Genomic DNA, 15,929 nt, shown 5'->3' with positions numbered 1-15,929 from the left:
TCCGAGCGACAGCGACCGAGCGACGGAGCGAAAAAGCGCTCAATCGCTCTGTCGCTCGAGATGAGAAATCCCAAGTCTCTGGCCGTCAGTCGCTTGTCGCTCAGCGCTGATAGGCTGCCGTAATCTATGTGTAACTATGACAACTACTGAAACCATGGAAACGTAATACAACTCCACGGGTCCGGAAGAGCGAAGCCGGCTTTACGTTGACACACACACACGCACACACAGCCACTCGCCGGACACCAACTACAGGCGCTCCTCAGCTGGGATGGAGCGCCTGTAGTTGGTGTCCAACCGGGCAATCCTGCCTCCGATTCTCGCCAACAGCTCGTCAAACTGTCAGCCATGCTGGACCAATACAAACGGGAAGAAATGAGCGCCTCCGAGCGACGTGAAATTCACTGGAATCGCTTGAATGACGTCATCAGAGTGATCTGTTGAATTGTGCCGACGAGCGACTGCAGCTGAGCGACAGAGCGATTTTTTTGGAGCGACACGAGCGACAGCGACAAAAATAAAAAGTCCGGTGTGAACGCACCTTAAGAACCATGAAGTAAAGAATTCTTTTAACTGTTGATCGTGTATAAATGTTCTCAAAGGTGCTAATAATTAGTTTGTGTGTTTGTTAGGATTGTTCTGCTGATGGACAGAGAGGAACGCTCTGTTATCTGCACCTGTGCTATCAACCTGTCAGCTCAGAACTGTGCCCTGAGAATAGCCACAGCCTTCAGTAAAGGTATGAACTCTCAGTAGCACAATTCTCAGTACCTGTGAGTGACAATTCAACTCACCCACTGAGGTGTGTTTTCCTCCCCTCACAGGGACTGTGGATATCGGTCACCTGCCCCACCCAGTGCTGATGCATCTACGGACCTTCTTTGACCTGTGGGACTCAGTCACCCTGCAGGCAGTGCAGAACGGACAACCCTACATCTCAGACCACATCATGTTTGAGGTCAGAACTCACTCGTTTTATCAATGTTTCACTTTGCACCCAATTTTCTTTTCCCAGGTTGTCTTGACCTTGCTATGCTCTCCTCACTCATGGCTTTCTACCTGTCTTGTGTGTTCAGATCCTCCAGCTGCTGCAGTGGCTCGATCGTTTCTGGGATGTGTGCAGCACGCTGCCGGCTGACTCTCAGGGCATCTCTGTGCTGTCTCTGCACTGGCAGTGGGTGCAGAAACACCTAATCCTCCGACTGCCCCAGCTGCTGCTGGGAGACAACGACGCCACATTTGAGTAAACACTTTTCTCCACATTATATTACAACTTTCATTCATACATGGCAGAGATTGTATGACTATTAGATAATGATAGACCATCTGTTTTTGTTTATTTATTTATTTGGTTTTGTTTACATTTCACTTAATTGTTACAATTGCAGATACTTTTATTTTCCAATGTCTAAAGTTAATATATTTCCATTTCCTAACACTCATGGCCGTGTTGTACTGCAGAGGTCAACAGGAGCTGCAAGCGGTCTCAGCAGCCATCCAGACGGTTCTATCCACCCCGGTGTCTGTGGCCACAGCTCTGAAAGGCATCCAGAAAACTCTCGGCAAAGCTTTGCCATTCAAGGTCTGGAGACACCTCACCAGCTTTACTTCATTTTCTGACATAGTCTTTGAAGACATTTACTCATCAGCAGATGTTGTTTTTACTGTCTTTTCTTCTTTTCTCTCTTGTATAATAGAAGAAAAGAAAGTCTTTAAAAGCCAGTCCAGTATAATGTCTTTCATTCACAACTATTCTATGATGATCTGAATCACTTCACAAACCATATCCATCGTCTTCATCAGTTGGAGTCAGTGGCTGAGTGTGCGTCTCGGCTCAGGCTCCTGAGTAAAGCCCTGGATGTGAGCGATCTAAGGCTGGATGGCACCACAGGTCCCTGGAGGCAAGAGCTGGTCAGACTTCAGGGTGCTGGGCTCGGGCTGGACATCAAGGAGAGTCTGCTTGAAGCCTGCGGCCTCGTTCTGTTGGCAAACAACCAGCTGGATCCTCAGAAGTCTGGTGAGCTTTTGTCAGAGAGAGCTTTAACCTGTGTTCCATCTGACTGCAGTGCTTATAGGCCCTTAGGACGGTGATGGTTAGTTTCACCTCTAAGAGAAAAACTCCCAGGTGGTCAGTGTGTGATTGTTTTCCTATATTTTCCCATCAGGAGTTTTGGAGAGATTGGTGTTGAGTGTGGAGCAGCAACAGCGTCAGATGACCTCCAGAGGGCTCCTGGAGGTCTGCTCCCTGCCTGAGGGTGAGGAGTCAGGAGACGGAGTCCACCTGGCCAGAGAAGAGCTGCAGCAGCTCAGCCGCAGGGCTCAGCTCTGGCCCCTCATGGAGGAACTGGCTGTTATCAACCAGCTGCGACTCAGCACCGACCTGCTGCTCCTGGCTCTCTCTCCTGGGTAAAACTACTTCCTCCTCAACAAAGGCAAAATATTTGTGGGGACTGATCTTAACACAGTTGATTGACTGTTTAGTGAACCCTTACTGTTGGTTTGCAGTGACCAGGAGGCTGAGGACAGCTTACGTCGAGAACTCTCCAGACATCTGCGTTTCTGCCTCCAGTCCACACCGATGAATGTCAGTCAGCTCCAGCCGCTGTGGTTCCTGCTCAGCAGTGACAGGGTCAGTACAATAAAGTTTAATAAGACACACCCCCAGAGGTCATCCTGCGGTGTCTGGCTCCAGGATGTTTGTAGTGGATTCTTTGAGTCCTATATGTTGGGGGGTGGGGCCTCCATGGATCAGATTTGTTCTAGCACATCCCACAGATGCTGGATCTGATTGGGATCTGGGGAATTTGGAGGCCAGGAGTCCCTGGTTTGCATCACCCTCTTTGGGTAGTGTCAGCTTTCCATTGTGTATCAAGTACCTGAAAAATACTTCAAAAAACAAACCATTATTCCAAGCTACAAATATTAAGTATGCTACTCATGCTTCTTGTCCCCCTGCAGCCAGCTGAGGAGCTGCAGTTTGTTTGGTGTGAGCTGCTATCAGAAGCTCTCGCTGCCCTGTGGACCAGCAGTGTGACCTCTGCCCCTGACCTCTGGCTGAAATGGGACCCACTGAGACTTGAGAGCCAGCCAGCTCCTAAGCTGCACCATGGAGCAGACAACATGGTACTGGGCTTAAACAACTCTTGTTAACATCACTGTATTTAAATCAAAGTGATTTCCTGCTGGGTTAATATACATCCATGTTGTTTTCAGGGACCGGCCTTGCTGAGTAAAGCAGTGTGGTCGCGTTGCATCCTGGGAGTGCTCAGCAGCAGTGAGACTGGAGGTCGATGGGAACCATCAGGTGCTGCCCTCCTCTCCCTCTCCCATGTCACCCTGGGGGAGTGGAAGGAGAGGATCCAGCAGCTGCAGGATGTGTCTGCTGTATTGTGGGACAATATGGCCATCCCCACACTGGCTGAGTTCAGGTAGATTCAAAAGTTAAAAATAATCTCCACAAGCATTTATCATTTTTGGGTTATCTAATCACCACTGTACCTACTCAGGGGCTCAGACTTCAGGCTCCAGGGCGCTGTTCTGCGTCGGCAGCTTCAGAGCATGGCTGACCTGCTGCCTCCCAGCCTGCAGGAGGGATACATGGAGAGCTGTGAGAGCCTGGTTGAGGACCCCGACCCTCTGATAGCAGCCCAAGAGATCCAGACCGTCTTCAGAGACTTCCTGCCTCCCAATCTGCTCCCCGACGGACTGGTGGAGGCCTGCATCACCTGCCTACAGCAGTATGTCCAAAGCAAAGTCCAAGGCTCCAACCAGCTGGCCCGCTCGGGAGTGTTCTGGGTCAACATTGGTCTGCTGCAGATCAAAGTGTGGACACCACAGACCATCTTTGACCCAGCTGTAAAGAGGGCCTACAAACTCAACTACGCTCAACAGGAGGTGAACAACCGTCTGTTTTTGTTTTTTCACCCCATTCTGTCACATAAAAATGATCCTTTCCTGCCCCCAGAAACTGTGAACTCTGGAGTTGTTAGATATTTCTTTAATACTTTGTGATAGATGCAGGAAGGTGGTCTCTAGAAGGTGGTTAAAGCCAGAAATACTTTGACCTCATGATTGCGTTGGCATGTCCCTCTGTGTCTGTTGTAGCTGGCTCTGCTGCAGGAGGAGTGGAGAGCACGCAGCCTGTCGTCTCAGCTGATGACTGGAGCAGAGCTGGAGGAGAGCAGCACCACTGATGGATTCCAGCATCCCCGAATAAGGTCAGAACCAGCTGCAAGTTCTCATTAGTTTTACTGTAGTTTTGATACTTAAGTATATTTAGTATCAGATACTTTGGACTTACTTACTCAGCCTTTTAAGCTAGCAACCCAGCGCCAGCTAACTTTAATCAAAGCTAACTTGTAAGTGTGATTAGTTGCTGGCTGGCATGCATTAGCTACAGTTAGTGTATTTGCGACAGCAGTGTGAGAATGGTTGACTTTCCTCGCACTGAGATCTCCCAATGTAAAAAAAAAAAAAAATGGGAACACATTTCTGAAGTTCAGCTTAAACTATCATGAGACTGCAGTCTTGTCCAGCATAAAGTTTTCTTAATAGGGAGGTTTACAGCTTGTGTAGAGATCATCACAGATGAATGATGACAGTGACTCAACGTTACTTGAATGTACATATGATATTTGAGTAATGAGATTAACCTTGAGATTTTCAGCCTGTCCTTTAATTGTTTGTATCTGACTTGCTGTTATAGGTACCTGTGGATCCGTATGCAGCAGGTGAAGGAGCAGATAGCTGAGCTCTCCAGGAAGCAGGCCTGTCGCCCTCATGAACCACAGTATGGTCGCCTCTTCCAGGAGCTGCAGCACTACCTCTGTAGCATCGGCCAGGCATCTGCAGTGGAAGACCTCCTGTCCCACCTACTTAAGGCCCTGCAGAGCTCATCTTCCTCCAAGTCTAGGTCAGCGGTGCAGGGCCTGCTGAAGGAGGAGGCTGTGTGGCAGAACTCCCAGCAGCGCTTCTGCCAGAAGCTGCTGGAGGATTATCCCTTGTACCCTGATGTGGTCGGGCCGGTTCGGACCGGCATCCTCCAGCTCCGACACGGCATGAGGCTGGTGGCCTCGCAGGTGGCCGCCTCGCTCACGCCTGTACCTGGTCTGTCCAAGTTGGTGTTCTGTCTGCTGGCCTTCCCCTCCCTGTCCCACAGCCTGCCGTCTTACCTGGCCCGGGCAGACTTCCTCTGCTCCAGGACTTGCATGGACGTTCTGCGCTGCCTGGTGAAGCTTCTGCCCCAGCAGCAGGACCCGGAGCATGTAGTCCCTCAGTCATCCACGCTGCTCCTGAATGCTCTTCTGTACCTGCAGTGCCACACCCTGTCCACCGGAGAGTTCAGCCAAGAGACACACAGCCTCTTCAGACACATTTGTCAGGTCAGTACTTGGGTTTACACATAGATCCACTGAGTTCTGGGTTTGACTTTTTTGTCAAATTTTCCAAGTTTAATGGATGCTGTTGCTGTGCTGACTGTTACATGATGCTCCTCAGGCCCTTGTGAATGAGTGGGACGAGCAGGAGAGACGAAAGAGAGAACAAGAGCAGCTGGAGGCCAGTCTCTACCGCAGCCGCAGTCGACTGCACGGCTCAGGACTGACTGAGGAAGAACAGGATGAGAGGGACTTCAGACAGCAGTTCCCTCAGTTCAAACAGGTATTTACAGAATAAGGAACTGTTAGATAAGATGACATAACACCTGGATGAGTCCATCTGCCTCATAGTGATGAGCATGATATTTCAAGTAAGGAGGAGCTGGTCAAATCTTGGTGATCATTCAAACCCAAACCATAATATTCAACTGAAATGTTATAATTCAGAAACAGCCTGTAAAGTTTAACAAAAGATAGTTGAAAGTTTCATTCTTGCAATGAAGCACCGATTATCAGTTTTTACATTAGATAGCGAGAGGCAACGCAGCCTGTTGTCTTAACAGTTAAATTCAAAGTAAATTCAATTTAAATATACAAAAAGAAAAAGAAATTCAAAAAATTTTCCAAGTCAGCTATTTGCCCATCAGGACTGTTAAATGCAGGCCTATAATACTTAAGTGTTGGATGATCTGAAAAACATAGTGATGATTTTATTCTTTTAAATGTTTAACAGTGGTGAGGCTAAAATGTAAAGTATCCAAGTATTTAACAAATGAAATCAAATTTACCAAGTCATCTCTCAGTCAAAATTAAAGATTCTACTGGTAGAAATTTCATCCTCAGGTCAGTGCAAGAAGAATAATCACAGGATCATTAGAGGTTAATTCCTCCAATTTTACAAATGAATTAACTGTGCAGTACTAGGGCTATCTGACAGATCTATAACCTGATTAAATTTGGTCCAAATGTCTTACAATGGACCAAAGAGTTAAGACATGACCAGCTTGAGGCCCTGACACTGAGGAGACAACAATTCTTCAGGCAGGACAAAAAAAACAAAAAACATTCCAGGGTTTTTTAAATACGAGCACATTGTGCATGTCCATACTTCATTAGGACTTTGCAGACATCATGTCCCAGCCAAGTCTGGAAGGTCCAGCAGACTTGGGACTGAAGGAGGAGGCAGAGACAGTCCAGGAGGAGTCCAGTGAGAGCAGCTTCCTGTCTCCAGCTGCCATGAACACCATGGTCCAGGTCCATCAGCGCCTCTGTCTGGGATATGCACAATCACTGTGGTACCAGGGTACAACACCAGCCAATCACAGCAAAGAACACATCAGCGCCCTCATCTCCTCCTATCAGATTGCCTCCCCTATGATGTCACGCTTCTATCATCTGATTGGTGAGTGATCTTATTTTCTATCACTTATGTATGTCACTTTCACCATTTTCTAGCAGCAAGGCAGAATTTTACTCCTGTAAATGGGTCCTTGCTTTTAAAGGAAAATTGGTGATGACCTCTTTTTTTCCCCCTCAGATGCTGAACTGGACCAGCAGCTGACTGGCAGTGAACTGCTGCTCTCCACCCTCCTGCAGAACACAGTGCAGGGCTCGGGGGGTCCTGATGGTCTAGCTGTCACCTCAGATGGACCTTATGACTTCTACCAGCAGCCCAACATGAGCGAGGCCCGTCTCTGTCTTCCTGTCCTGGAGCAGCTGAGTGTCGCAGTGAAGCAGAGACTGGAGGACTGGCCAGAGCACCCAGCTCTCGTACAGGTCAGTGACCTTTTCACATTAAGGTTCTGATGTACTGTAACAACGTACTGTATCCTCTGTCTTCAAACTGACCTCCGTCAGTCTTGGAGGCTGTGTTTAATCTCAGCTAGATGTCCAGCTGTGTTCATGCTCTGGCTGCTGAGCCCCATTGCCCACAATGACTCCCCCCGTAACCTGAGGTCTCAGTCAAGGCAAACTCTACTGGCTCCATGGCTAATTAGCTAACGGTTGCTAGCTATAGCCAAGGATAGCTAGCAAAGAGTAGCAGATGTTGGTTACTCTTGTGATATGCTGCCCCCAGTGTTTTTGGAGCTACTTTTGAATTCTGGCCATATTTTATAACTAATGACTAAATCAATTTACTTTTGTTGTGTCTGTTGTGTGATTACTTATGATAAACTCAAAACTTATATCAGTAAAAACAACCCTCAGTGTCTGTCCAGGAGAGTTAAATCATAGAGTCTTTACACAGAGGGGAGAAGTAGTTAACTCAACTACTACAAGAAAGTGCAGTATTTCTGAAAATGTTTCTTTTTATTTCCATTATTATGATAATAATACCATACAAATACAGCATTTTCTATACATTTTAATATGATTAGTTTTTAACAGTTAGTCCTAACTAACCTTGCACTAAACAAATGAAATACAATACTTCTTGCTTTATATCTGGCAGCACTTCTGCTCATATTTTATTCATATTTAACAAAATAATGCAAACAGAAGCATACATCTGTATGCACATTTGTTTTTAACAGTGCAAATCTTTTTTCCCTATAAATAACCTATTTAAACCTTGCACTAGGCTTGTCGCAGTAGTAAGTGTTCCTGGTGTTACACAGTGGTCAGTCTTACACCGATTACAGTACTTGCCCACCGCCCCTCTGACATTTTGCTTTTTAAAATCAAAATCGTCCGACAACGGACATTACGATGACAAACTGCTGGAGGCCGTCTACTCCATGTAGCAGCAGGGCCAGCAGCAGAGTCACAGCACAGAGTAACCAGAGTCACATTTAACTCTTAGCATGGAGAGAGTTAGGTGAGCTGACTGACATGACGATGGCAGAGGATTTGTTGTCAAAGTGAAAAGCAAAAGCGCCTATTTGGCAATATGTCGGTTTTAAACTGAGTCATAATAGGGAGCCTGATAACTTTAATGAGGCAAAGGGAGTTGTTAGCTCTCTGCGAAGATGGAGGTGTGCAGCCTGTTGTCTGCAGCTCTTCATCTAACAGATCCCTTTTCAATACTCTCACAGAATTAATGAAACTACTGCCAATCAGATTTAAAATGGATCCACTGTCTACAAACGCCTGCTGTTTTGCTCTGAAGACATATTTTTGATGAACGACAGCAGTGCTAACTGAACACAATGCATTTCTTATGACAAGTCTACTTCAAATTAAAGTCAGCCTTCATTTTTTAAAATACAATTTTGTTTTTATTTCAATTGCATATGAAGGTGTAGTTTAAATTGGTGTGAAACAAAAAAATAAGTTAAAATTTTAAAAATTCTGCAGGCCAGATTATATTATTGACATCAGGTCACAGGCTGGCGAAAGGGGGGAGGGGAATGGCTTGGGGCCCGGCAGTTTTAGACTCCTGCTTTAAGTAGGTAAAAGTAGTAAAAGTGCTGGTTCTGTAGACTTAGTTGGTCAGCTCTTCTTCTGAATATACTGTACCTATTAGTACCTTATGGACCCTTCAGATGAGTGTGAGGTCTAGGTTGCTCAGTTGTGGGTTTCGGTCGCTCCAATGTTTAATGCTGTCTGTGTGTATTGTTTTCCAGCTGACTGTGGTGATGGAGAGGATCATGGCGTTCAGTCTGGCAAGCCCACTGGCCAAGTTCCTCAATGGTCTGGAGATCCTGCTCAGCAAAGCACAGGTGAGCTCTGTTAACAAGATACCTCCTGAAGCATGCTTTACATTAGCTTAAATCAGAGTTCCACATTGTGTTGATACAATTAACTAGAAAATAAATCCAAAAGTTTTTTTCAATATCCATCATCATTTATCAGGTAAAAATACCAAAAGTCTGCCAGTTCTAGTTTCACAAATGGCAGTTTAAGAAACAACAAAGGTGAGCTCTGTCTCGTTTATCACCTCTGTTCTCTGCTTTTCTCATCAGGACTGGGAGAATAACGCCAGCCGCTCAGTCTCTCTGCGGAAGGAACTGGAACCAGTCACCCAGCTCATTATCCAGTGGCGCAAACTGGAGCTCAAGTATGACATAGAGCCCTTAACTTATGCTCTGTTTTTCTCAACCAGGATATAAAATGATGATGAGCACAGTGTACAAGCTGTTTCCTGTTTCTGTTGTTAAATGTGTCCTCTCCTGTCGCGTGTAGTTGCTGGTCGAGCAGTCTGGACAACGCAATGAAGCGGCACACTGAGAAATCAACCAAACACTGGTTCTCTATCTACCAACTAGTAGAGAGGTATCTGGAGGAGCAGAGGATAGATGCTAATACAGGTACCAACTGTACAAAATGTGTGAGTGTGTGCTGATTCAGCTGCACAACAAAATGATAGTACCACATCTTATTTTTGACAGTTAATAAAGCAATTCATCATTTTTCATGTTTTTAGTTGGCTGAGGGGAAACTTTCTCGATGTGTATTTATGGTGGAAAATATATCACATTGAAATTATATATTCGATATAAAAAAGCTTAGCACTATTTACAGGCTTGAAAATATATACAGTACTGTGCAAAAGTTTTAGCAGGTGTGAAAAAATGCTGTAAACTAAGAATGCTTTCAAAAATGGAAGTGTTAATAGTTTATTTTCATCAATTAACAAAATGCAGTGAATGAACAGAAGACAAATCTAAATCAAATCAATATTTGGTGTGAACAGCATCAATTCTTCTAGGTACACTTGCACACAGGTTTTGAAGGAACTCGGCTGGTTGGTTGTTCCAAACACCTTGGAGAACTAACCTCAGATCTTCTGTGGATGTAGGCTTCCTCACATCCTTCTGTCTCTTCATGTAATCCCAGACAGACTCGATGATGTTGAGATCAGGGCTCTGTGGGGGCCATACCGTCACTTCCAGGAATTCTTGTTCTTCTTTTCGCTTAAGATAGTTCTTAATGACATTGGCTGAATGTCTGGGGTCGTTGTCCTGCTGCAGAATAAATTTGGGGCCAATCATACGCCTCCCTGATGGTATTGCATGATGGATAAGTGTCTGCCTGTATTTCTCAGCATTGAGGACCATTAATCCACCAATTCTCCAACTCCATTTGCAGAAATGCAGCCCCAAACTTGCAAGGAACCTCCACCATGCTTCACTGTTGCCTGCAGACACTCATTATTGTACCGCTTTCCAGCCCTTCGGCGAACAAACTGCCTCCTGCTACAGCCAAATATTTCAAATTTTGACTCATCAGTCCAGAGCACCTGCTGCCATTTTTCTGCACCCCAGTTCCTGTGTGTTCATGCATAGTTGAGTCGCTTGGCCTTGTTTCCATGTCAGAGGTATGGCCTTTTGGCTGCAACTCTTCCATGAAGACCACTTCTGGCCAGACTTCCCTGGACAGTAGATGGGTGTACCTGGGTCCCACTGGTTTCTGCCAGTTCTGAGCTGATGGCACTTCTGGACATCTTCCGATTTCCAAGGGAAATAAGCTTGATGTGTTTTTCACCTGCTGCACTTAGTCCACTGCGTCTACGATCCTCAACGTTGCTTGAACAGCACATCTTGAAACCCCAGTCTGCTTTGAAATCTTAGTCTGGGAGAGACCTTGCTGATGCAGTATAACTACCTTGTGTCTTGTTGCTGTGCTCAGTCTTGCCATGGTGTATGACCTGTGAGATGAAACTGTCTTCCAGAACCTCACCTTGGTAGCAGAGTTTGGCTGTTCCTCACCCAGTTTTAAGCCTCCTACACAGCTGTTTCTGTTTCAGTTAATGACTGTGTTTCAACCTACATGTGAAATTGATGATCATTAGCACCTGTTTGGTATAACTGGTTGATCATACACCTGACTATAATCCCACAAAATCCCTGACTTTGTGCAAGTGTACCTATAAGAATTGATGCTGTTTTGAAGGCAAAGGGTAGTAACACCAAATATTGATTTCGATTTTTCTTTTGTTCGCTCACTTTGCATTTTGTAAATTGATAAAAATAAACAATTATTTATATTTTTGAAAGCATTCTTAGTTTACAGCATTTTTTATTTTAGCGTTTATATGGAAAAATGGGAGCCAATATCATTGGAGAATTAAATCTGCTTATTAAATCAACTAATAAGCATGTACTGTATTTCCAAACACAAAGTAAAGTAAATACAGCACACATTCACTCTCCCTCCCACAGTCAAACAGGTTTAGAAGAGAAAAAAGTGGATACACCAAAATGCTATGACTGCTAAGACTTCCTGTTTCTGCTTCTCCAGGTGAGGAGGTGGAGTGCCTCTCTCTATCCTCAGTGTCCTCCACCCTCCAGGCCTTCATGGAGGGCTCCACCCTGGGAGAGTTCCACACCCGCCTGGCCATGCTGCTCAGCTTCCACTGCCACCTCCTGCTGGTCACCAACCAGACTGGACAAGGTTACCCACCACACCTCTATCCTATACAAGACATACACGTCTATCTTAATTAGTCCCTCCAGGATTTAAGCTTTGTTTAGAGGGTTGTTGTGGCCTAAAATTCCTGATTTAACAGCAACTTCTTTTGGCTGTAAAACCATAAAACCTGCCTCTTTTTTTTTCTTTTTTTTTTTTTAATAATCAAATACATGCCCTCAATCTCATATCCACAAACACATTCAACTTGATATTTTGAATAAAACATGCACACTAAACATTTTAGTTGACACAGTTTGTCATGCAAACAGGAATGCACACCTATGTCTTTGTGATTTTAACTACGCTACCATTACCACTAACTTCCACTCAGTTTTATGACTCACCTTGATTCTTTTGGCAGTTGAAATAGATCATGATGCAGCAGCCCTGTCATGGAGATGTGTCTTCTTTGGGAATGTTTTGTGGTAGAAAAGTATTTGTCAATTCAATTATGTTCCATCGCAAAAACAGTTCTCACAAGCCCCGTGTATTTTGAGAGAGTTATTATGAACTGTCACCATTCCTCCTCTCCATACTGGAAACAGTCCTGTGATTACGGGACTCTGTCCTCATTCGGTGGCGCTCTGATCAAGGCCAACCTTTAACTTCAATATCCCCTACATTATAAGCAACCGCTAAAAGGGTACACAACCTTTCACCAATTGACTAATTGATTACTACATAATGTCAGTGAACCTTCATGTTTTGTTTACAATCAAACCCAAGGACAAACATTATAAGATTTAGGTTTTTTTTTTTACTATCAGCACAAACTAAAAACCTCATGTAGTAACAGTTCTGTGGAGCAAAACAGAGGGCAATTGGTCAACTAATTACATCATGATGGTTGTGTGGATATTGACAAATCTATTGATCAGTTAGCCAGATAGGGTCACTGTCTATTGCCCAATGTCATGCATCTAACTGTCTCAGACATCACTGATTGGTTTTCGGCTGAACTCAATAGTGCCGCAGCGCCTTGATATCGAGTGTTTACAGTGCATAACGTGACCCCTCAATGCAATCATCACTGGTTCGATTCCAGTCCGTGACCTTTTTTGAATGCCTTAAAGGCAAAAAAAAAAAAAATGTTAAAACTTAGTAGTGTAATGGAAATTACCATCTCATCACTGAGGTTTATTGTTTCAAATTACGTTTGACATGTGAACTGTTGGTGACAACAAGGCACTACTTAGTATTTGTTGTTTTTTTGGTGTGAGAAACTGAACCATTGATGAGGGATAACATGTTAATGCTTTCCTTCTTTCACAGAGTCATTGTCCAGTCTTCTGTGGAACCTGCACAAATACTACAGTCAGTTCTCTGACTGCATCCAGACCAGAATCAATCAGCTCAGACAGCCCATCGAGAAGGAGCTCAAGGTTTATCATCATGTCCTTTTTTATTGCATATGACTAACCTGAAACCGTCCATCAATGTCAGAGTAATACACACATTATTAATCTCCACTGTGACATGAATTGTGTCCTCAGGACTTTGTCAAGATCTCCAAGTGGAACGACGTCAGTTTCTGGTCCATCAAACAGTCAGTCGAGAAAACCCATCGGTAAGATATCACCCTGATCTGATTTGGGCTGTACCGTCCTGCCCATGGACTAACAATGTTCTGCCTCTATTCTTTTCTCTCAGGACTCTCTTCAAGTTTGTCAAGAAGTTTGAGGAGGCTCTGAATGGTCCAAGTGTTCCCGCTCTGGTAGAACAGGGAAGCAGCGCCAGCTTGGACAGTGTGGATGCCAACCCAGAGGAGACTCCCATCCATCGGGTTCACCAGGCACTGAAGATCGCTCTTCCTGGGAAGGGTAGAGATCTGCAGAATGAGGGCCCAGATGAAGGAGTTGAAGCTTCATCTCTGCAGGGACGTCTTCCTGTTCTGTCCAGGAAGATGAAGAAAATGTGCATGCAGCTGCTGAAGAAACACCCAGTGCCTGAGCTGGCTGAAGACCTGGACTGCTTCACTGGTAGGAAACTCACTCAAACACTATAAAACCAAAGTCTGATGGGCAGATTGACATGATATATATTATGTACTGACATATTATTATTATGTACTTCATGCTGTCAAAAGGTCATGTTTGATTTGAATGACCCCATGGCTTTTCCTTTGGCGCCACCCTCAGGATAATTTGCATTTTACAACTATTGGTCTGTTAGTCTACCACTTTAGTCTAGACTGAAATATTACAACAACTATTGCCTTCAGACATTTATGTGCTCTCAGGGTGAATTGTCAGGTACTACTTTATAATAACCATCATTAATAAATGATATATTTATACTTATTAAACTTAAGTTAATAGTTATTTCATTGTTAACAAACAATGACATTCTTTATAAACCATTTATAAAGCAATTGTTTATTGTAAAGTTGTAACTGATATTTATAATACTTTGTAAATGGGTAAAAGATTCTGTGTAGTTCATCTATAAACATTATTTGGATGACCACTGAAAAGTTGGAACTGATGTTTATAACCCTTTACAGCTGCTTAATAAAATCTTCATAAAGCATTTCATATTTTGTTAACAGTGAATTAATTGATTATAAATTTACCATTTTATTAATGATGGTCAATACAAAGTGTTAGCAATGCTAAGTCAGTGTAATATGCATATTTGGTTTTCCTTAGCCAATGCAGTGAGTAAACCACCCTTTAACAAAAATTGGAAACACAATATGAGATAAATATTGAAACATTTTCATGTAGCAGTGTCTTAACATAAGTTGAAAACTAGATAAGTGTTTGTAACTGGCATAAATCATGTGATAAAAAAGTTACCTGGTCCTGTCTGTGCTGGATGTGGTCAGTCACTGCAGCATTCTGTGATTAAGTGTTTTTTTCAGAACCACTTTTATGATAGTTGTTGTAAAGAAGAGATGCATATGTTTGTCTGTTTGTGTTTATATATAGCCAAGGACATCAGGCCTTAAAACCCCCAACAAAACACGTCACAAAGCTGCTTCCTATTTGTCGCACAGCTGCAAACCCCCCAGTGATAATACAGTGATACAGTGATAATAGTGTTTTTTTTTTTCTTTTCAGGTGAGGTCATCAGCAACTTGCGGGACCTGCAGAGCCTCACCATTGACACGTCAGCAGAGAAAGAGAAGCAGAAGGCTGAGGTGAAGCACATCCTGCAACAGAAGCAGAGAGCTCTGTCAGACCTGTTCAAGATGCTCACAGAAATAGGTAAGTATTCCTCGTTGATTTACAGGTGTCACGTAGTAATTTAAGCCCCGGTCTTCTAACCTCTCTGTATATATCATGCTCCCATTAAGGTCTGTCGTATCGTAAAGGCCTGATGTGGAACAGGACAGCTGACCCGGTGAAAAGCCTCTGTATGCAGCCTCTGGAGATGAACACCGCTCTTTCTGCTGTCAGGAACCAGGAGCAGGCTGAGAGCATGTAAATAGAAGCACCAACAACTGAGTGACATTTATGATGTCCAAGATGTCTATGTGTTGTGTTGCGGAGTTGTCTACTGAAGTTAAATCTGTTAGCTCCAGCCCGCCCTGCCTCTTAATACAGCAAAAAGCTAGAGTCTGATGGCCCCCGTCGTTTCAGCTGGATGATGTAAAAGCAGCACGTTTGCAAATAAGTCTAATAAGTGAACAAAATGAACTCACAAAATGTTAAGAAAGGAAATACACTCACTGTTTACTTCCTGTTGTATAAGCGACATTAGTGATTCAGTTGTGCTACTGTTACACTACAATTAAGCATTTACCACAATCCCATAATGTTGCTTCAGCAGTCACCGTTCAGCTAAACTTAGATTCTCACTTTTTAGTCTCACTTGTTTTCACTTGCAGTTTATTGAATTTATGTAATTGCTCATTTGACTGAGTAACCAGGTTCAATGTGATGTAAATCCTTAGTAGAGGACAACACTAGAATATATTTTCTCTGCTCTTTGAAATCCCTTTTCTCTGTCTTCTTGATGTTGTAGGTTGTTTACAGAGTTGCTGACAGCATGGGATGGATGTCAGAAGTACTTCTATCGTTCATGGGCTCGGAGAACAGCCCTGCAGACTGCTCTTCAGCAGGCTGCCAAGGTGACACAGACACTGGTTTTCCAAAATATTATTACTGGTAGCATTTTTTACTCTTAAAGCTCTTTGTCTAAATGTTATGATAGTGAAGCCCTGGGATTACAGATTAGGATCAAATGTAGCACCTG

The 15,929-nt window shown here is 43.9% G+C and overlaps 1 protein-coding gene across 1 annotated transcript in view; it reads left to right on the top strand.

The window, feature by feature from the left end:
- The window catches only part of mdn1 (midasin AAA ATPase 1), a 66,287-nt gene that overhangs the window by 34,120 nt on the left and 16,238 nt on the right, over window positions 1-15,929 (top strand). The window contains exons 52-76 of the mRNA XM_073492339.1: window positions 633-739; window positions 825-958; window positions 1,077-1,243; window positions 1,462-1,582; window positions 1,804-2,017; window positions 2,166-2,406; window positions 2,506-2,629; window positions 2,959-3,123; window positions 3,214-3,428; window positions 3,507-3,894; window positions 4,105-4,217; window positions 4,706-5,381; window positions 5,497-5,658; window positions 6,492-6,777; window positions 6,913-7,151; window positions 8,942-9,037; window positions 9,281-9,375; window positions 9,501-9,625; window positions 11,559-11,711; window positions 13,002-13,111; window positions 13,223-13,296; window positions 13,380-13,708; window positions 14,792-14,938; window positions 15,028-15,154; window positions 15,699-15,804. Coding sequence (XP_073348440.1) covers window positions 633-739; window positions 825-958; window positions 1,077-1,243; window positions 1,462-1,582; window positions 1,804-2,017; window positions 2,166-2,406; window positions 2,506-2,629; window positions 2,959-3,123; window positions 3,214-3,428; window positions 3,507-3,894; window positions 4,105-4,217; window positions 4,706-5,381; window positions 5,497-5,658; window positions 6,492-6,777; window positions 6,913-7,151; window positions 8,942-9,037; window positions 9,281-9,375; window positions 9,501-9,625; window positions 11,559-11,711; window positions 13,002-13,111; window positions 13,223-13,296; window positions 13,380-13,708; window positions 14,792-14,938; window positions 15,028-15,154; window positions 15,699-15,804 — 4,714 coding nt within the window. The remainder of the gene's footprint in view (window positions 1-632; window positions 740-824; window positions 959-1,076; window positions 1,244-1,461; window positions 1,583-1,803; window positions 2,018-2,165; window positions 2,407-2,505; window positions 2,630-2,958; window positions 3,124-3,213; window positions 3,429-3,506; window positions 3,895-4,104; window positions 4,218-4,705; window positions 5,382-5,496; window positions 5,659-6,491; window positions 6,778-6,912; window positions 7,152-8,941; window positions 9,038-9,280; window positions 9,376-9,500; window positions 9,626-11,558; window positions 11,712-13,001; window positions 13,112-13,222; window positions 13,297-13,379; window positions 13,709-14,791; window positions 14,939-15,027; window positions 15,155-15,698; window positions 15,805-15,929) is intronic.

The sequence above is a fragment of the Pagrus major genome, chromosome 22 (genome assembly GCF_040436345.1).
Source record: "Pagrus major chromosome 22, Pma_NU_1.0".
In the NCBI taxonomy this organism is placed as follows: Eukaryota; Metazoa; Chordata; class Actinopteri; order Spariformes; family Sparidae; genus Pagrus; species Pagrus major.
Note: the sequence above shows the minus strand (reverse complement) of the source record. Positions and strands in the feature narration are given on the sequence as shown.